The 20117-nt window shown below is 53.8% G+C and overlaps 2 protein-coding genes across 4 annotated transcripts; both read right to left on the bottom strand.

Annotated features, from left to right (window-relative positions):
- Positions 1 to 348: 348 nt before the first annotated feature.
- Positions 349 to 11488, bottom strand: GAL3ST4 (galactose-3-O-sulfotransferase 4). Of its 2 annotated transcripts, XM_074034532.1 has the most exons (4): positions 11417 to 11488; positions 9867 to 10179; positions 9398 to 9701; positions 349 to 2709 (listed from the first exon to the last, which is right to left on the bottom strand). In XM_074034532.1, the coding sequence occupies exons 2-4, from the start codon at positions 9989 to 9991 to the stop codon at positions 1678 to 1680; spliced, it is 1461 nt and encodes a 486-aa protein (XP_073890633.1). In that variant the 5' UTR covers positions 9992 to 10179; positions 11417 to 11488; the 3' UTR covers positions 349 to 1677. The 2 variants fall into 2 exon arrangements, with proteins under 2 accessions (XP_073890633.1, XP_073890634.1); XM_074034533.1 differs by lacking the exons at positions 9398 to 9701; positions 9867 to 10179; positions 11417 to 11488 and adding an exon at positions 5401 to 5502.
- A 978-nt stretch (positions 11489 to 12466) lies between these two features.
- GPC2 (glypican 2) lies at positions 12467 to 19752 on the bottom strand. 2 transcript variants are annotated; one of them, XM_005549207.4, is made up of 10 exons: positions 19393 to 19752; positions 18570 to 18728; positions 17925 to 18247; positions 17038 to 17118; positions 16187 to 16349; positions 14922 to 15052; positions 14619 to 14762; positions 14379 to 14518; positions 14101 to 14276; positions 12467 to 13355 (listed from the first exon to the last, which is right to left on the bottom strand). In XM_005549207.4, the coding sequence occupies exons 1-10, from the start codon at positions 19556 to 19558 to the stop codon at positions 13102 to 13104; spliced, it is 1737 nt and encodes a 578-aa protein (XP_005549264.2). In that variant the 5' UTR covers positions 19559 to 19752; the 3' UTR covers positions 12467 to 13101. The 2 variants fall into 2 exon arrangements, with proteins under 2 accessions (XP_005549264.2, XP_073890632.1); XM_074034531.1 differs by lacking the exon at positions 17925 to 18247.
- Between the last annotated feature and the right edge of the window lie 365 nt (positions 19753 to 20117).

The raw sequence follows: 20117 nt of genomic DNA on the forward strand, positions 1-20117 counted from the left end.
GGCCGAGGCGGGAGGATTGCTTGAGGCCTGGAGTTCAAGACCTCCCTGGCCAACATAGCAAGACCTCCTCTCTGCAAAAACTTTAAATAAATTGTCCGGGTGCGGTGGCGCGCGCCTGTACTCCCAGCTACTTAGAAGGCCTAGGCAGGAGGATCCTTTGAGCCCAGAAGTTTGAGGCTGAAGTGAGCTATGATTGGGACACTGGTGCAGCCTGGATGACAGAGTGAGATCTTGTCTCAAAAAATGAATAAATAAATAAATAAATAAATAAATAAATAAACCTTCCAACCCCACTTCTTCCAGGAAGATTCTCCATCCCTCCCCTTTCCATCCTCCATAAATCAAGTAGAAGTTTCAAATTATTTATTCATTCAACAAATATTTCAGAGAGAAATGAACAGTCTAGTAGCAAATATTTCATAGAGAAATGGATGTATCATTCCAACTCACCACGCCTCAAACTTTCTGTGGCTCACTCCATCTTTTGCCCACCTAGGGAGCTTTGGTGATGTGGATCTGCCTTGGGGCAAGAAAGGGGAAGGGGAAGCCAGGCGTAGTGGCTCACGCCTATAATGGCAGAACTTTGGGAGGCAGAGGCGTGTGGATCATCTGAGGTGAGGAGTTCAAGACCAGCCTGACCAACATGTTGAAACCCTGTCTCTACTAAAAATATAAAAATTAGGCCGGGTGCGGTGGCTCACGCCTGTAATCCCAGCACTTTGGGAGGCTGAGGCGGACGGATCACAAGGTCAGGAGTTCGAGACCAGCCTGGCCAGCATGGTGAAACCCCATCTCTACTAAAAATTAAAAAATGGCCGGGCGCGGTGGCTCAAGCCTGTAATCCCAGCACTTTGGGAGGCCGAGACAGGTGGATCACGAGGTCAGGAGATCGAGACCATCCTGGCTAACACGGTGAAACCCCGTCTCTACTAAGAAATACAAAAAAAAACTAGCCGGGCGAGGTGGCGGGTGCCTGTAGTCCCAGCTACTTGGGAGGCTGAGGCCGGAGAATGGCGTGAACCCGGGAGGCGGAGCTTGCAGTGAGCTGAGATCCGGCCACTGCACTCCAGCCTGGGCGGCAGAGTGAGACTCCGTCTCAAAAAAAAAAAAAAAAAAAAAAAAAAAAAAATTAAAAAATTAGCCGGGCATGGTGGTGCACACCTGTAGTCCCAGCTACTTAGGAGGCTGAGGCAGGAGAATCACTTGAACCTGGGAGGCGGAGGTTGCAGTAAGTCAAGATGGTGCCATTGCACTCCAGCCAGGCAACAGAGCGAGACTCTGTCTCAAAAAAACAAAACAAAAAAAACATTAGCCAGGTATGGTGGCACACGTCTGTAATCCTAGCTACTCTGGATGCTGAGGCAGGAGAATCGCTTGAACCCGTAAGGCAGAGGTTTCGGTGAGCCGAGATCATGCCACTGCACTCCAGCCTGGGGGACAGAGCGAGACTCTATCTCAAAAAAAAATTAAAAAAAAAAGAAAAATGGGGAAGAAAGAACAAAATGAGTAGAGGGTGAAGAAGGAAAGCACTGTTGGGAGCCCAGCAAAGAGGACGCTTGCATCAGGACAAAGACTCATCCCTCTGGGAGATGCAGAAGTGGCATCTTGCTGCTCCCCACTCATCACATGTGCCCTTCAAACGTGGCTGCTCTTCCACCTAAATCTGTAGTCTGATGTCTATGGGGAGAGTGGCCTTGAAGTCTTGAGAGGCAGTGAGACGGTAGGGGGGAACTGCTTGGCATCCAGCTTGTCCTTATACTGGAGCTCAGGGGTAGCCAAGCGCTCACACTCCTCTTGGTCCTGAGGGCTCAATCCACTCCGAAGTATATAGCCCAAAACCTTAGCTGACCCAAACTGGAAGGGGCGGAACCGGTGATCAGTGATGTATTTGGGGTCAGAAGCCTCACCCCCTGCCAGACAATGTTTGGCTAGGGCCTCTCGGCGAGCCCGGAGCTCGGCTACAGCTGTCTGCAGCCGGCGCTGGCCGTATTTCTCTATCCGTGCCCAGAGACTGCGGTTGAAGTGGACGTAGAGAGCCCAGTCCAGGTTGTTCCAGGCTCGGGCCCGTGCAGTCAGCTGTTGGTCCTCTGCAGTCAGTCCAGTGTTGCTGAAAGTGCTGAGGTCTTGCTTACGTCCAGCCTGGGCATTGTGCATGAAGCCCACCACGTCATCTAGACCCCAGCACAGGGCATCTGCCAGCAGAACCAATGACTCATCGAAGTACTCAGCCACCATGACCAGGTCAAAGACAGAGTCCAGCCAGGCCAGACCCCACTGGATGAAGGATGAAGACCCCAAATCGAAAGAGGCAGGGCTTGATATCTGGCTGCGATGATCAGCAACAGTGGAAACAGGATGGATGAGGGCATTGGGATTGAGGGTTTGGGCTCGAGGGCCAGCACCAGAAGGCAAGACCTGAAGCTGTTGGGGGTCGGGGTCTCTGGGGGGATGAAGATTCCCTCTCTTGGCCCTCTTCTCTGGGGGAAAGGGCAGGCCAAAGTCAAACCATAGTAAGTTGCGAGCGTAGTGGTCCCCACGGGCCCCAGGCCTGTAGAAGGCTCGAGGATTGGCCAGGAAGGCAGCCAAGGATGGTGACTTGCGGAAGGCTGATGAGGTGGATTTATAATAAGAGAAGGCAGAGCGAGCCAGAGCCGCTGGGTCTCGGACAATGGAAAAAAAGAAGCTGTCAGAAGGCATGACTTGAAGTACCTGCAGAGGAGGGAAGACAGAAGAGAGAGAATTGGGCTGGGGAGAAGGTATGCATAAGTATGCACAAGCCATGTGTCCACTGACCCGGCCTCCTCAAACCTCCTTCTCCCAGCTCTGCTAGGAATCCCCAGCTTCCATCACTTGTTGCGTGGCAAGTTACTTAACATCCCTGAGACTCAATTTGCTTACCTGCAAAATGAGGATAATCATACTTTCCCAAGTGATTATGAAAGATACATGAGATAAAACATACGAAGAAACCTGGAGGATGGAGCCAGGCATGTTTTGTGTGCCTGTCGATGCAGCTACTCGGGAGGCTGAGGCAGGAGTATGGCTTGAGCATTGCTATGTTGCCGAGGCCAGCCTGGACAACATAGCGAGACCTTGCCTCTACAAAAATAAAACTAAAAAAATTAGCAGGGCAATCAATGATAGACTGGATAAAGAAAATGTGGCACATATACACCATGGAATACTATCCAGCCATAAAAAAGAATGAGATAATGTCATTTGCAGGTGCATGGATGAAGCTGGAAGCCATCATGGTGCTCAGCAAACTAACCTACTCCAGCAAACTAACACAGGAACAGAAAACCAAACACCACGTGTTCTCACTCGTAAGTAAGTGGGAGTTGAACAGTGAGAACACATGGACAGAGGGAGGGGAACAACACAAACTGGGGCCTGTCGGGGTGGAGAGCAAGGGGAAGGAGAGCATTCAGACGAATACCTAATGCATGCAGGGCTTAAAACCTAGATGACGGGTTGATCAGTGCAGCAAACCACCTTGGCACATGTGTACCTATGTAACAAACCTATGTGCTCTGCACATATATCCCAGAACTTAAAGTAAAATAAAAATAAATTAGCAGGGTATCCTGGCACACACCTGTAGTCCCAGCTACTTAAGAGGCTGAGGTGGTCGGATTGCTTGAGTTCAGGAGTTCAAGACAAGCCTGAACAACATAGCAAGACTCTGCCTTGAAAGAAAGGGGCCGGGTGCAGTGACTCACACCTGTAATCCCAGCAGTTTGGGAGGCTGAGGCAAGTGGATCACAAGGTCAAGAGTTCAAGACCAGCCTGGCCAAGATGGTGAAATCCCCGTCTCTACTAAAACTACAAAAAATTAGCTGGGCACGGTGGCAGGTGCCTGTAATCCCAGCTACTCGGGAGGCTGAGGTAGGAGAATTGCTTGAAGCTGGGTGGCAGAGGTTGCAGTGAGCCGAGATCGCGCCACTGCACTCCAGCCTGGGCAACAAAGTGAGACTCTGTCTCAAAAAAAAGAAAGAAAGAGAGCCAGAGCAAGAGGGGGAAGGAGGGAAGGGAAGAGGAGGGGAGGGGAGGGGAGTAAAGGGAGGGGAAGGGGAGGGGAGTAAAGGGGAAGGGGAGGGGAGTAAAGGGAGGGGAAGGGGAGGGGAGTAAAGGGGAAGGGGAGGGGAGTAAAGGGAGGGGAAGGGGAGGGGAGGGGCTTGTCAGGGGATCGGGGGGCGGGGCAAAGGAAGAGAGAGCATTAGGATGGATGCCTAATGCATGCAGGGCTTAAAACCTAGATGATGGGTTGATAGGTGCAGCAAACCACCATGGCACATGTATACCTATGTAACAAACTTGCATATTCTGCACATGTATCCCAGAACTTAAAAATTAGCCAGGCACTAATTTTTAAGGGGAGGGGAGGGGAGGGAAAGGAAGGGAAAAAAAGAAAAAGAAAAAAGAGAAAGAAGGGAGGGAAGGAAACCTGGAGGATGGGAAACTCCTGGAGAACATTAATTTCCTCGGGCATTTCTGTCTGCCTTAGTCAGTAAAACCTCTAGAAACCAACCTTTGTACTCATTTCTCCAGCAAAAACCTGTTGAGTGCCTGGGAGAGGCATCACTGGCAGCAAAGGGGCAACTATAATGCCATCTCAGGCATAGGCAGCAGGTGGGCAGGCCAGGCCCAGAATCACTGAGGGGTAAAGCACTTCAGGGACTCCTGGGCATCCCAGAGAACAAAAGACACCCTGGGCCGGGGCACTGGGAAGCCACCGCTGCCTGGTAGGATGCTGCCCTGAGGGCTGGGACATGTGATTCCACCATTCTGCGAGAAGGAAGGTGGAAATCAGGCTGCACCACACCCTAACATGGCCCTGCAGGCTGATGCAGGTCAGAGCCTAGCTCCTGATCTCCTTAAAGGGTTTCTGCCTCCAAAAATGACTTCCATCATTGAATCTGACTTCTGTCATGGTGTTCCTCAATCGGCTCTGCAAATATGGCACACCTGAATAGCAGCCTGTGAACGCTCTTTTTTTTTTGGGGGGGGGGACAGGAAATTAGTATTTTTCTTTTTTTTTTTTTTTTTTTTGAGACGGAGTCTGGCTCTGTCACCCAGGCTGGAGTGCAGTGGCGCGATCTCGGCTCACTGCAAGCTCCGCCTCCCGGGTTTACGCCATTCTCCTGCCTCAGCCTCCCGAGTAGCTGGGACTACAGGCGCCCGCCACCTCGCCCGGCTAGTTTTTTGTATTTTTTAGTAGAGACGGGGTTTCACCGTGTTAGCCAGGATGGTCTCGATCTTCTGACCTCGTGATCCGCCCGTCTCGGCCTCCCAAAGTGCTGGGATTACAGGCTTGAGCCACCACGCCCGGCCCGAAATTAGTATTTTTCAAATAAAACTTTTCAGTGTTTATTTTCTTCTTATTCTTATTCTTCTTACTTTTTTGAGACGGCGTCTCACTCTGTCGCCCAAGCTGGAGTGCAGTGGAGCGATCTTGGCTCACTGCAAGCTCCGCCTCCCGGGTTCACGCCATTCTCCTGCCTCAGCCTCCTGAGTAGCTGGGACTACAGGCACCTGCCACCATGCCCGGCTAATTTTTTGTATTTTGTTTAGTAGAGACGGGGTTTCACTGTGTTGACCAGGATGGTCTCGATCTCCTGTCGTCGTGAACCGCCCTCCTCGGCCTCCCAAAGTTCTGGGATTACAGGCGTGAGCCACCACGCCCAGCCTCTTATTATTTTTTAAGAGACAGTGTTTTCTTGCTCTGTCACCTAGGCGGCATATCATAGCTCACTGCAGCCTTGAAAACTCCTGGGCTCAAGGGATTCCCCAAACTCAGCCTCCTGAGTAGCTGGGACTACAGGCACACACCAACATACCCTGTTAATTCTTAATTTTTTTTGTAGGGATGGGGTCTTGCTATGTTGCCCAGATTGGCCTCGAACTCCTGGGCTGAAGTAATCCTCCCACCTTAGCATGAAAAAGCACTCGGATCACAGGCATGCGCCACCATGCCTGGCCCTGCAGGTCTCTTTGAAGGCAGAGGGGAAAGTGAAGAAAACAGTCTTTGGCATCTGGACCTGGAATAAAATCCCACTCTGCCATTTACTAATTCTGTGACTTTGGGAGGGTTATCGAAGGTTTCAGAGCCATCATTCCTCCATCTAGAAATCGGAGTAACTGGGTAACACTTACCTGGAAGAATGTGCAAGTGTCTGGAACATGGTAGATATTCAGTGAATGGTGGTGTCAATGAAGGCCATCATCCTAGCCTCTGGAGAAACCTACCTCAAAGGTCACTGTCATTGCCTCACTCCTGCCAGTGGCCTTTCGCTGCCCATTAGAGCATGCCCATGTCCTCAGCTGGTGTCTCCAGCTCCAGCTTCAACAAGGGTGACTTTGCAGACCCTGCAGAACTTCCACCCCAGTACAGACGTTCTCCCTTTTATATGCACATACACACATTTACCCCACCATGTCCTTGCTGGTGTTTTGCTCCCTCTAAGAATGCCTCATGCTGTCCTTACCACAAGCCACATCCACCTTTTCCTTTAAAACCCCCTACTCTCGGCTGGGCACAGTGGCTCACACCTGGAATCCTAGCACTTTGGGAGGCCGAGGCGGGCGGATCATTTGAGGTTAGGAGTTTGAGACCAGCCTGGTCAACATGGTGAAACTCCATCCCTACTAAAAGTACAAAAATTAGCCAGGCGTGGTGGCAGGTGCCTGTAGTCCCAGCTACTTGGGAGGCACGAGAATTGCTTGAACCCGGGAGGCACAGGTTGCAGTGAGCTGAGGTGGCACCGCTGCACTCCAGCCCGGGGAAAAGAGCAAGACTCTGTCTCAAAATAAATAAATAAATAACATCAAAATTAAATAATAAAGTAAAATAAACCCCCCTCTCCAGAAAGCCTCACCTCTTTGGTGAATACTCTTCTCACCATTCCAGATACAAACGCACGCACAAGCCACTTTGGAGTGCGTGGACCTGGGCTCAACTTCCAGCTGGAGCCTTGACTTTGGAGTGCATGGACCTGGGCTCAACTTCCAGCTCTGCCACTTTCATTTTCAATTTTATTTATTTATTTATCTTTCTTTCCTTTTTTTTTTTTTTTTTCTTTTGTGAAACGGAGTCCCACTCTGTTGCCCAGGCTGGAGCACAGTGGCACGATCTCAGCTCACTGAAACCTCTACCTCCCAGGTTCAAGCAATTCTCCTGCTTCAGCCTCCCAAGTAGCTTGGATTACAGGCATGCACCACCATACCTGGCAAATTTTTGCATTTTTAATAGAGACAGGGTTCACCATGTTGGCCAGGCTGGTCTCGAACTTCTGACCTCAGGTGATCTGCCCACTTTGGTCTACCAAAGTGCTGGGATTACGGGTGTGAGCCACCGTGCCCAGCCTATTTATTTATTCATCTTTCAAGACAGGGTCTTATTCTGCCACCAGGTTGGTGTACAGTGGCATGATCTTGGCTCACTGCAGCGTCGACTCCCTTGGCTCAAGTGGTCCTCCCATTTCAGCCTCCTGAGTAGCTGGGACTTCAGGCTTGCACCACTGCCCTTAGCTATTTTTATTTATGTTTATCTTTTTGTAGAGACGGAGTCTGCTATGTTGCCCAGGCTACTTTTGAACTCCTGGGCTCAAGTGATTCTCCTGCCTCAGTCTCCCAAAGTGTGAAGATCACAGACGTGAGCCACCATGCCTGGCCTTAATCTTTATGTTTTTGGCAATAGGATCTTGCTTTGTCACCCAGGTTGGTGTGCAGTTGCACAATCATAGCTCACTGCAGCCTCCAACTCCTGGGCTCAAGCAATCCTCCTGCTTCAGCCTCCTGAGTAGCTGAGACTACAGGCATGCATTACCACACCTGCCTGATGTTTTAAATTTTTTGTACAGGTGGGGTCTCGCTATATTGGGCAGGCTGGTCTCAAACTGCTGGGTTCAAGTGATTCTCCGCCTCAGCCTCCTAAAGTGCTGGGATTATAAGTGTGAGCCACTGTGGCTACTGGGTGCCATTTTCTAACTGTGAAAGTGTCTTCACCTCCCTGAGACTCGAACTCCACATATGTGTAATGGAGACACTTAAAATGCCTTCTTGGCAAGGTGATGGGAAGATTAGTACTCAGCATTGGTAAATATTCAGTTTAGTTTCTTCCCCGTATGTTTCAATTACACATTGATTTTCTTCCTATAGGAGCCCTCAGCTTCCTGTGTGTGTCTGAGTATGTGAATGTGTATGTTCTTCTCTCCCCCATTAGAATAGAAGTTCCTGGAGGTCAGGATTGGGCTTCCACCCAGCTATTCTCAGCTGACCTCACGTGATCTGCCCCTGTTGGTTTCCCAAAGTGCTGGGCTTAGCCCCGGGCTAAACGTACAGCTGATCCTCAAAATGTGGCAGACATGGTGAGGAGGTTGAAGAAGACAAGTCAGAAGGCAGTGGGGGAGCTGGGGCCCTGGTGTGACAGTGGAAGGGAGGCTAAGAAAGGGAAGGGACGTGTTGTCCTAGGTACTTGCGAGGCTGAGGTGGGAGGATTGTTTGAGGCCAGCCTGGGCAACATAGTGAGACCCCATCTCTACAAAAAATAAAAAAAAATTAGCCAGGTGTGGTGGCGTGCACCTGTAGTCGCAGCTAGTTGGGAGGCTGAGGTAAAAGGATTGCTTGAGCCCAGGAGTTTGAAGTTGCGGTGAGCTATAATTGCACCACTGCATTCTAGCCTGGATGACAGAGTGAGACCCTGTCTCTCTCTCTCTCTCTCTCTCTCTCTCTCACACACACACACATATACACACAGAGGCTGGGCAAGCTCACTTCTGTAATCCCAACCCTTTGGGAGGCCAAGGTGAGCAGATGGCTTGAGCCCAGGAGTATTTATTTATTTATTTAAGCCCAGGAGTTTGAGATCAGTCTGGGCAACATAGCAAGACCCCATCTCTACAAAAAAATTAGAAAGTAGCCATGTGTAGTGGCACATGCCTTAGCCCTAGCTACTCAGGAGGCTGAGGTGGGAGGATCCCTTGAGCCTGGGAAGTCAAGAGCTATGATTGTGCCCCTGTACTCCAGCCTGGGCGACAGAGCAAGACCCTGTCTTCCAAGAAATAAAAAAAAAAAGAAGGGTAAGGGGCACCTGGAGGGAGAGTTGGAGGCTCGGAATTGGCAGGGCACTGATGCCAGGGAAATACATTGGTGAAAGAGAGAGACTGTAGTAAGCGCCAGAGAGAGAAGGGAGAGAGGAGGACTTGGGCTCCCAGAAACTTCGGGGGAAGGGACACCTGTAGAGAGGATGGCAGGGAGCCCCACCTTTATGGCCCCCGTGTCCAACTTTAGGGTGAGATGATGCCTGGGGAGCCCTCAAGTCTGGGCCCCCTCCCTTGGTGGTATCAGCCTGAGCCCATCTCTTGCTGGTCCCTCCCACCCCTGCGACACTCCTTACCTCTTTCAGGTTGAACCTCATGTGGTGACAGAGGATGTGGAAGGGGAGCTGGGTGCCTCCAGTCTGGGGGCGGTAGCCTTTTACCCTTGAGGCCTGGAAGAGCCTTGGGTAGCCAAACTGGTAGCGGGCAGGGAGGGCGAAGCGCAGCCCGTGCCGGTCCCCGTAGCGGTGAAGCAGGCTCAGCACAGAGCTGCTCCCAGATTTATGCGTCTTCAGGAACACCAGTCGCTGCCGGGGTGGGCAGGACGGAAGGGCTGGTCGTAGAGATGGGGCCAAGGGCTGTCGGAGCTGTGGCCCTGGTAGCCTGGGAAGAGATGCAGGGGGAGTGTCCTGTCCCTCAGCAGCAAATGGGTGGAAGGGACAGAGGACATGGAGGCTTCCGAGTCCCTAAGAGTCACCAGCCCCAGGCGGGATGGGGAAGAGCAAGTGTGGGGCATCTAGAAGGAGCTGGGGCAAAGTGGGAACTTACCTCCTCTGGAAGGGCCCTCCCAAGAGCTGGAGTGCAAAGCCAATGGTCATGAAGACTCCCAGAGCCACCCCTAGGCTCCGAGGTCCCCAGAGCCGCAGCGTCCTGGCAGGAGACAGAGGGCCCATGTGGCACAGGGAAGGGTGAGATGAGAGAGGGATGGAGCCAGGGCCAGGAACAGGGGCAGAGACAGCTGGAGAAAGCCGTGCAGCCGCGGAAGGCGCCGGTTGCAGATCGGGGGGTCATTCCCCAGGCCTGTTTGCAGTCTTGGTTGAGTCTGCCCCCTGAGTTAGCAGATTTTTGTCTCTGTCAGCGTCTAGGAGGGAAATGAGGGGGGAAGAAGGGAAGTCTAAGGAGAGAGGCAGAGTGAACCTTCTCTCCTGCTGCAGCTGAGACCTGATTCAGGGAAGGGGAGTGGCTGGGAATGCGGTCTACACCCAGACTGTCCTAGGTGGCCCCACAACTACTCCCTCCGCTCTATCACTGTCTTATCTCCAATTCCCCCAGCTCCCCACCTACAGTTGTCCCTGAGCCTCAGGGACTTAGAAGGGAAGGAGAGAAAAAGCCCCAGCTCATGAATGAAACAGCCAGCAAAAGAGAGATCAGACCAATCAGCTCATTAAGACAGTCAGGTCAGACTATGGTCGGGACCCTGGCTTCCTCCTGAGCCCCTCTGGGTGTCACAGATGGGGATGAAGAGCCCTATCCCAGGGCCAGGAAGGGAAGCCATGCAGTGGGAATGAGGATCAGACAGGACACAGGTGGATGAACCCAGGCAGGAGGAAGGGAGGTTGGACTTCCAGGAGTGGCATTGCAATGGGCAAGAGCCACTGTGTTCTAAATTCCCACACCTCTTTTTCCTCTGTCTCAGCATGGGGCAGACCCCCATGTGCAACAGGGGCTGGGGGAGACGTGTGGCTACTTGTGAAGCCCAGATTCCCGGACTTAACCCTCCATGCCACTTTCCAACCTTATCAGTGCACCCGGAGAGACTGAAAGGGTGGGGCTGGAGAGGGAGAGAGAGATAGAGAGAGAGAGAGAGAGACAGACAGACACAGAGAGACAGAGAGACTATGACACAAAGATATGGAGAAAGGCACAAATACTAACTGTAGAGTTCCTTCTCAAGCCCGAGCTTCCTAATCAACCAGGAGTCCAGCCCCGCCCCTTCAGATTACAACTCACGATCAAGGACCACAGCCCCCTCCAACAAGCCCCGACAGCTCCCTGCTCCGATGAGCCAGGGGTAACCCCAGGCAGAGAGAAGCCACACTTTTACTCCCGGAGACCCGGCCCCTCTGGCATCACTCCCCAATTCCCTCCCCGATCACAGCCTCTGGGGTCCAGCTGTGTCTCCCCTACCCAGAGCCCTTCATTTCCTTCCATCCATCTCTCCCTTCCCATGATTGGAGATCCCAGCCCTCTGTCCCCTCCAGCTTTGGTGACTGCCCAGTCAGTTGCCCCTGCCGGGGTCCCATGAACCCCTCACGTCTCCTCCCATAAATTAGAAGGTCCCTCCACTGGTCCTATCCTTGGTTTCACTTCCCACTCACCAGGCCACAAGGGGAGCAGCAAGGGAAATCAGGCCGGGCCCTCCCGCCCTCCCCAGCCACCGCCCCACTCTTGGCTCAGCTCAACTTTCCCCAAGAACTTTCTCAGCGCCCAGGCTCCTCCCTCCTCCCTTTGTCCCGCCAGCCCCAGCAGCTGCTGTAGCTTTGATCGCAGTTCTAGGTCTCTCCCCCGCTGCTTCTTCCCCTCTCCGGCAGGGCACCCAGACTCCCCTTGGAAGACACCACTTCCACCCCCCTTTCACACTTGGGAATCAATCCTACCATTTTCTCTTGGCTTGCCGCAGAACAAAAGATTCATTCAGGCGGCAGAAAGAAAGAAGGAAGGAAGGAGAAAGTGATATTTGAAAGCAGACATTGTCAAAGATATGGCAAGGTAGCCAGAGACTGATGCTCAGAGAACAAGGCCTCCCATCCTGAAGGCAGGGGACAGTGGTGTGGTCACCTTAATAATGCCTCGTGGCCGGGCGTGGTGGCTCATGCCTGTAATCCCAGCACTTTGGGAGGCCGAGGCTGGCGGATTGCTTGAGGTCAGGAGTTCGAGATCAGCCTGGCCAACATGGTGAAACCCCGTCTCCACTAAAAATACAAAAACTAGCTGGGTGTGGTGGCAGGCGCCTGTAATCCCAGCTACTCAGGAGGCTGAGGCAGGAGAATCATTTGAACTGGGGAGGAGGAGGGAGGTTGCAGTGAACCGAGATCGCACCATTGCACTCCACCCTCACGACAACAGTGAGACTCCATCTCAAAAAAAAAAAAAGCCTCATGTTCAAAGAGCATTTTGCAGGTGACAAGGTGCTTTTTCACACAGATTCTATTTGGTCCCCACAATTCTCCCTGTTGTACAAACGAAGATACTCAGAGGCCCAGAGGGTGGGAGATCAGAGGTTATTCCCTAGACCCGCCTCCTGGGGGACAGGTGCCAAGGGAGGTGAAAAGCTGGCAGAAAATGAGCCAGTCAGAGAGGCTCTGAGACCTCTGCTGGAAGCCAGGGCTCAGGCACTGACGGTGACAGCACAGAAGCCACACATGGGGTCCAATACATTACCATTTATTTACAGAATAAACACAGACTCGAACACTGAAACATGGAATTTGTGAAGGATGTGGGTGGCAGAGGTCACGAGATGAGCACCCCCCCATGTTGTCTTTTTTAAATTTTGGTTTAAGAAATTGATACTGAAAAACCTCAACAGAACCCAGGCCCATGAAGCCTCACATCCTACTCAAGCACCCCCAGTCCCCTGCCCCACACCCTGTCAGCATCCAGCTTTGTCCATTTCTGAGACCAGATGCCCCCACCCCTCCCAACTTCCAACTTCCTTCAACCCCCTTCCCCAGCTGCAACTCTAAACTCCTCACTTTCTCTGTTGGGGCTGATCACCAGCCCCAGCCTTAGAGGGCTGGAGATTATACCCTCTAAGGAAACCACACTGCCTCCTAAATAAATACCCCAGGCCCCCCTCCCATTACCAAATGAAAAAATAAATATTGTGAACACCCACCCACCTCTGATGAAAATCTCCTGGATTTGGGGCCCCAGCCATTCACCTGCAAAGTCCCTTCTCTACCTTCTCTGCAGCCCCCTTCGACTCCTCCCCAGGCCCAGCTGAGGGGGGAGGAGGGGAAAGGGCCATGAACCCTTCTGATGCTAGGGCACCCCTCCCCTGTTATCGAGGTCCAAGCAGGGCCAGGGCTGAGACGGAGAGAATGAGGATGGTTTGGGTGTGAAAACCAATAGATGCCCCCCCACTCCTGCTCCGGCCCTGGTTGTAGCGGGCACTGCCACCTCCTCCTTTGCCCCCAGAACCATCCCTTCTAGGAGGGTATGGAGGCCGAGGAGGCCGGGCTGGGGGAGCCACAGCCCCAGCCATCCAGTCATCTGCATACTGCTGTCCCCCTCCAGAGCCGCTGGCATCCTCATCTGCAAGGAAGAAGAGGGACAGAGACGGGATGGGAGGGAGAGGCAGAGGGAGACAGAGAGAGAAAAAGAAATTGAGATAAAAACAGAAAGAGAGAGGCAGGGGAGGGAGACACAGGTGGATGCCGGGTTGGGTAAGGGAGAAAGACCATGAGTGATAGGAAGGCAGGGAGAGAGGGAAAGAGAGAGATCCGACAGCAGACATAGCGGGGAGAGATCATGATGGGAGGCAATGAGACAGAGAGAAAAAAGACAGGCAGATGGGGAGATAGGATAACAGGAAAAAACAGAAAAATCATAAGTACACAGAAGCAGAGAGCAGCCAGGAAGAGGGGTGGGGGAAGTGACAGAGACAGAAGAGAAGAAAACAGTGAGTGTCTGTGCCTTGCCTCTCTGTCTGGCAAATTCCACTCTGGGGAGGCAACCCAATGTCACCTACCACCCTGGCTTCCCAGCCTCCCCCAAGTTGCCCCCTCCCCCATTTCCCACTGCCCTTTGCCCATTATAAGGGTCTTCCCACTGTTCTGTAAGAATGTTTTCGTGTCTTCCCTACTGGCCCGAAAGGATAGAGATCCCCTCATTGATCTGTTACCCCCAGTCTTTGAGGTCAACCCTCAATAAATGCTCGTTGAATGAATTAATGAATGAATGAATGCTAAGAGCAGAAGCACGGGCGGGAACTACCAGGAGAGGGGAGAGGCTTAAGGGCAGTGGGCGGGGCTCAGGCTCAGGAATGCCGGGGTCTCACCCGCGTCCTGCCCGTCCAGGTCGTGTCCCAGTGCGGCTGCCTTCATCCTGGCCGTGGCCGCCCGGAGCTGTAGCCGACGCCGCCGTGTCGGGACATCGGGGCCCGAGGTGTCCACCTTGAGCTCGGGGTTGTTGACCTGCTCGGCCAGGGAGCCCCCGACCACCGGCGGCAAGTACCTGCGAGCAGAGCAGCCCCGAAGCTCTCGCTCATGCGCGCGGCCCCGCCCCTCCCGGCCGCGGCCCCGCCCCCTGCTGCCCCACCACGCCCCCGAGGCTCACCTGCCCCGCCCGGCTCCGGTCCAGCAGGGCGCTGCCTCCAGCGAGGCGTCCACTGCCATGCGAGAGTCTCCGCACACCGTCAGGGACTGCCGGGCCCAGAAGCCCCGCATCCGGGCCAGACGCTCGCGGAGCTCCCACACCTGGGCAGGAGAGAAGGGGCGGGGCGAGCTGGAGCGCAACCCCCATCCCCATCCCCGACCCCGCCCCTCCCGCCCCCAACTCCTTGGTCACCCCACGCACCAGCCGGTGCAGGTTAGTGCCCGCGGCCGTCGTGGGCCGCTCCTCCTCGGTCACCATCGACCACAGCCGGCCCGCCTCTTGGGGCGGCGGGGCTCGACGGTTGCGGGCCGGCACCGGGTGGGGGGGGCCACACTCCTGAAACACCTGCGGCACGGGGAAGAGACCTCACAGTCACCCTTGGGGGAAACCACACTGCGTCCTCACTCTGACCCCAGAGTCTCTTCTCAGATCCCCTATACTGTCTCCCTGACACCCACACCGTCCCCGCCCTGGGTCTCACCTCCACCCTTCTCTCCCCCGTACCTGGGCGGACACCTTCGCACTGTTTTCCTGCAGGTACATCAAACCCTCTGAGATCTTCACCCCAATAGACTCAGCCGCCAGCTCAAAGGAAAAGGGGCCCTGGAGTTTATCAGCCAGGATCAGGAGACCATCTTAAGGGAGGCAGAGAAAGAGAAAGGATGGGATGAGTGGTGATACTGAACTAGGATGTTCCCGAAAATCCTCAATCGGGCCTTAGAGAAGCAGTAGAGTGTTTCGGGGAAACTTACATGAGCTTCCTCCCACGTTTTCTCCCAGTTTGGCTTTAGAGCCCCTCTCCAGTTCACCCCTAGCCTTACTCAGGACCCTCCCCCATTCCAGACTTTTTTAAAATTTAAATTTAAATTTTAGGATTTTTTTTTTTTTTTTTTTTTTTTTGAGACTGAGTCTCCCTCTGTCACCCAGGCTCGATGGAGTGCACTGGCGTGATCTCGGGTCACTGCAACCTCCGCCTCCTGGGTTCAAGCAATTCTTCTGCATCAGCCTACAGGCGCCCACCACGATGTCCGGCTAATTTTTGTATTTTTTTTTTTTTTTCTTTTCAGTAGAGACAGGATTTTACCCTATTGGCCAGGCTGGCCTCGAACTCCTGACCTTGTCCTTGTGATCTGCCTGCCTCGGTCTCCCAAAGTGCTAGGATTATAGGTGTGAGCCACTGTGCCTGGCCAATTTAAGGATTTTTTTTAAAAGACAGGGTCTTACTCTCTTGCCCAGGCTAGAGTATAGGGGCACCATCATAGCTTACTGCAGGCTCTAACTCCTGGGATCAAGGGAGCCTCCTGCCTCAGCCTCTGGAGTAACTGGGACAACAGGCATGTGTGCCACCACGCGTAATAAGTTCTTTCTTTCTTTTTTTTTTTTTTTTTTGGTAGAGATGGGGTCTAGTTACATTGCCCAGGCTGGCCTCCAACTCCTGGCCTCAAGTGATCTCCTGCCTCAGCCTCAGGAGTAACTGGGACTACAGGCGTGGGCGCTACCACGCCTGGCTAATTTTTTTTTTTTTTTCCTTCCTCCCTTCCTCCCTTCCTCCCTCCCTCCCTCCGTCCCTCCCTCCCTCCCTCTCTCTCTCTCTCTCTCTCTTTCTCTCTTTCTCTCTTTCTTTCTTGAGATGATGTCTAGCTATGTTGCCCCTGATGGGTTCCAACTCCTGGCCTCAAGTGATCCTCCTGCCTTTCAGCCTCTCAAAGTGCTGTGATTACAGGTGTGAGCCACCATGCCTGGCTCCAGGCTTTCTTGAATCCCCTCACCCAAATAGTTGCCCCAGTCAGGCTCCAGTCCCCTGCTGCTGAGACAGCCACGAACCACGTTGAGGCAGAAGCCCTGGCAGGGCATAAGTGAGGGGACTCCCCGGCAAAGGGGACAGCCGATGAGACGCATCAGAGCCTGGCTACAGCCTTCAGACAGCGGCACCTGGGGGCAGAGAGTGGGGCTATGTCCTCCACAAACATTGTGGCTTCTCTCAGCCCGGCTTGGTGCCAGGCACAGACAGAAATCATATACCCCACCCCACGCCTAGGGCTGGTGACAACATGTGGCAGCAGGTGAGATTGTCACAGATCTGAGGAGGGAGGTTCCAGGTTGCTGACACTGATTCGTGGGAGGGGTGGAACTAAAGAGGCAGTTAGGGGTGGAGGGAAGATTCAAGGACAAGAGTGAGCCCATCACAGCTGGGGAGGGAGGAGGCGGTCAGGAGGCAGAAGGTGAGGCTGGGAGGTCAGGTAGAGGATGGGCAGTGAGAGAGGCCAAGCCAGGCATCTGGCCTTCAGCAGCAGGGAAGTGGAGTCATTGAGGGCTCCTGGGGGGTTGGGCAGGGGCAGTATCCAATCTCTGACTGCTATGGAGATGAGCAGGCCCTTGGGGACTGATGGGGGTTAAGGGTCCACAGAGGGTAGGAGGGGGTCAGAGATCATGGATCGTGGACCAGTGGAGGTTTCACTCCAGCTCCCTCCTTCCTAATTCATCCTGGGACACCAGGGCCTAGAGGCAGACAGAGCCCCAGGCCTGTCGTGCTGGCTGGTGGCTAATTCTTCCTCGTGGGGTCTCTCTCACTTCCGCCTCTCCCTCCCTGGCCCCTGCCCACACTCAGGCCCCCTCTAACCTTAAGCGCTTCGCTGACCACATTTCTTCCAGTCTCCAGGCCCTGCACAAAGGCTCGGGCAGCCACCAGGGTCCGGGTTATCTGGGAGAAGGCAAAGAAGATGAGAAAAACCACAAGGGTGTTATGGGTCAGTCAAGGCTGGAGCCAAGAGACTGCATCAAGAGCAGTGAGGGTTGGGTTTGTGGGGTTCTCTCAAAGTGGGTTGAGTGTTGGGTGGTATAGAGAGGCAGGTTCAAGAGCCCCACAGGAATTATAGTCTTAAAGAAAACCAAAGGAAGGCTTGGGAAGAGATGGAGGGATTATGTTGTACAGGGCTTAGAGATAGAGAAATTGTGTATCGGAACTAACACTGAACTTGAAGCCAGAAGACCTGGATGTGAGCCACGGTTCTGCCATTTACTGGCTGGAAAGCTTAACCTCTGGGAGCCTCAGTTTTCTCATCTGTAAAATAAGGGCATGACTCTCTACCTTGCAGGGTGATGATGACAACTAAATGTGATACTATAAAAGAAAATACCTTTTGCATATTGAATACATAATTCCTGTTTAGTTGAACCAGAGGAAGTCAAGGTGTTAGGATTAGGGAGGGGTTGGCACAAAGGTGGCTGGAGGTTAAGGGTAGGTGAGTGTTTGTGTGAAACTAGGGCACAGAATGGGAGGTGGCAGGGGTTGGGGCATCTGCTTCAAGAAGACCAAGGGGCACTGGGTTGGGCAGTGGTAAGTAAAGCTCAGGATAGGCATCACCAGGTCAGAAATGGCTTCAATGCAGGATGGGAGGATCACCAGGTCAGAGGTGACTGGAACACACCAGTTTGGAGATGAGTGGTGCACAGTTCAGGGGTCACTAGGTCAGAAGTGGTTGAAGCTCAGGCCTCAGGATCCCTCACCTGCAGGCGGAGGCGGCGGGGTGAGTCCCCGAAGGGCTGCAGAGAGCCATCGGTAGATGAGGCCAAGCGTGAGAGGCAGAGCAGGTAGTCAGGGGGGAAGCTGTACTGTGGGTGCAGCAGCGGGAACACTCTCTCCAGGAGCTGTGCCCAGAAATCCGCCAGGGTGTCATCCAACCCCTCACCAGATTCCCCATAGAAGTCTCGCAGCCGAGAGAACAGGCCATTGAATATGAGAGCGTGCTGGGCATACAGGCGGCCGTAGGAGTGGGAGAAGAGCTGGGTCAGAGAATGCTGGGCTACTGAGAGCATCTCCAGAAAAAACTCTGCAGCAAATGCAGGGAACAGGTGGAAGGTGGGTGAGGCCAGAGAAGGGAAGAAAAGTGAACAGGCAGAGGCAGGAGGGGATGGGAGAGAAGAGAAAAGACAAGTGAATCAGAAACTGAGTAACTCTCAGAGATGGGGCAGACAGGGAAGGAGGGAGGGCAGGGCCCTGGAGATAGAGTCTGGGGGGTGGGTGGGCTAAACCAGGGCTGGGAGGGGATGGAGTCTTCACAGACGGAGTAAGGAGTGGGGACAGGAGGCTTGCTGGGGTCCTAAGCGCCGAGAAGAGCTATGAAGCTGAGTTTGGGGACCCCAGGTCCTCACCATCAAATTTTCTGTGCCTGGCAGCCAGTGTGTGAACCAGAAAGGAGCCGCTGTCCTCCACCAGGCTTCGGAAGGTGGCCTCAGTCTCCCTGATCAGCCTCTGTTCTGTCTCACTGGAACAGCAGGTGTACTCCTGGGGACAGACCCGGAGGTGCTCACCTGGACAGAGGAGACGTGAAGGAATGGTGGGAAGTGAAATCCTAAAATTCCTTCCATTTTCCGCCTCTCTCTGGGGACGATGCCTTCTCTTCTACCTGCCTGGTCTCTTTTCTATTGTCTGCACCTTCTTCCCCACCTGACCCTATCCCCCACCTTATTGTCTCCTCACCCATCCCAAGTTCACTCCCATTAGCCACGGGATCATCTATTTAACAGCTGCCCTGAGGGCCAAGTCAGTGGTCAGAGTGTCCTCAGGTGACCCTCCCCAACGTCCACACCCCAGACCTCGAGGGACTTGGAGGACAGCTTCTAGGGGATGAAGAATGGGGCTTGGAAGGGTGGGGTTACTGGGTGAGCAATAAAGTATTCTCATAGAAGGGGCTAATAGAAACAGCGAGAACATGGCTGTGAAGAAAGAAACACATAGGGGGGTGTTAATTACGAGGAGGGGATTCCTGGGGTGGGGATGGAGTAAGAGCGCTATTCTGTGCATAGCAGGGTTATTGTGATCCCGGTAAGAAGTTACAGGAGGAGAACAGACACTACTGTGGGATGAAAAGATTAGTATAACGGTCACTCTGAAAGGGAAGAGAGTTATTGTGAGATGAGGAGGCCCCGCCCCCGCCCCCACCCCCAATTCTCTAGTCTTCCTCTTTCTCCTCACCTGAGATCAGGGCGGGAGGGATTAGGTTTAAGCTATATCCCCGGGCCCCCAGCACCTGCCGGGTCTCTGCACAACTCCGGGTGACCTTTGCCTCGCTCCCGGGTCCGGGACCAGGACCGGGACACAGAGGCAGCAGCAGAAGCACGAGAGGTCGCAGCGGGAACATAGCTGCAGCCACCCTGGGACGGCAAAGTGGGTCCTAAGGAGGAAAGAAGAGCCTCCCAAACTCGGGAATCCGGTACTCGGCCGTGGGACCGTTCAGCGGGCCAGAGAAAGAGCGCTACCCCCGAAAACTGAATACCGAGCACGATAGCTGGACCAGGCGGCATCTGCCGAGACAATGGGAGCGGGGAGCTGGACAGGGGGCGGGGTCCGAGGCGGGGCCCCGCCAATAATGGCTCGGAGCCGGTTTCAGGGGCGGGGGCAAGGAAGAAATTAAGCCAATGTAGCGCAGAAGCTCGGTAGGGGGGCGGGACCCGGCTGGCACTGAGGAGGTTGGTAAAATAGGGGCGTGGTCTCCCTTGGGGGCGTGGCGATCCTGTTCAAAAGGCGGGGCCTGGGTGGAATCCAGCCTATGGCAATTGAGAAGCCAGATTAAAGGGGTTACTACGAGTCTGGTCCGAAACCCGTCCAATGGAGGGGGAGATTGAGGGTTGCGGGGGTGGGGCCTGGGTGGGGGCGGGGCTAAAGCGGGCCGCACGCGTGCCCAAGCCCACGTGACAGGG

This window comes from Macaca fascicularis, chromosome 3, assembly GCF_037993035.2.
Source record: "Macaca fascicularis isolate 582-1 chromosome 3, T2T-MFA8v1.1".
Taxonomy (NCBI): Eukaryota; Metazoa; Chordata; class Mammalia; order Primates; family Cercopithecidae; genus Macaca; species Macaca fascicularis.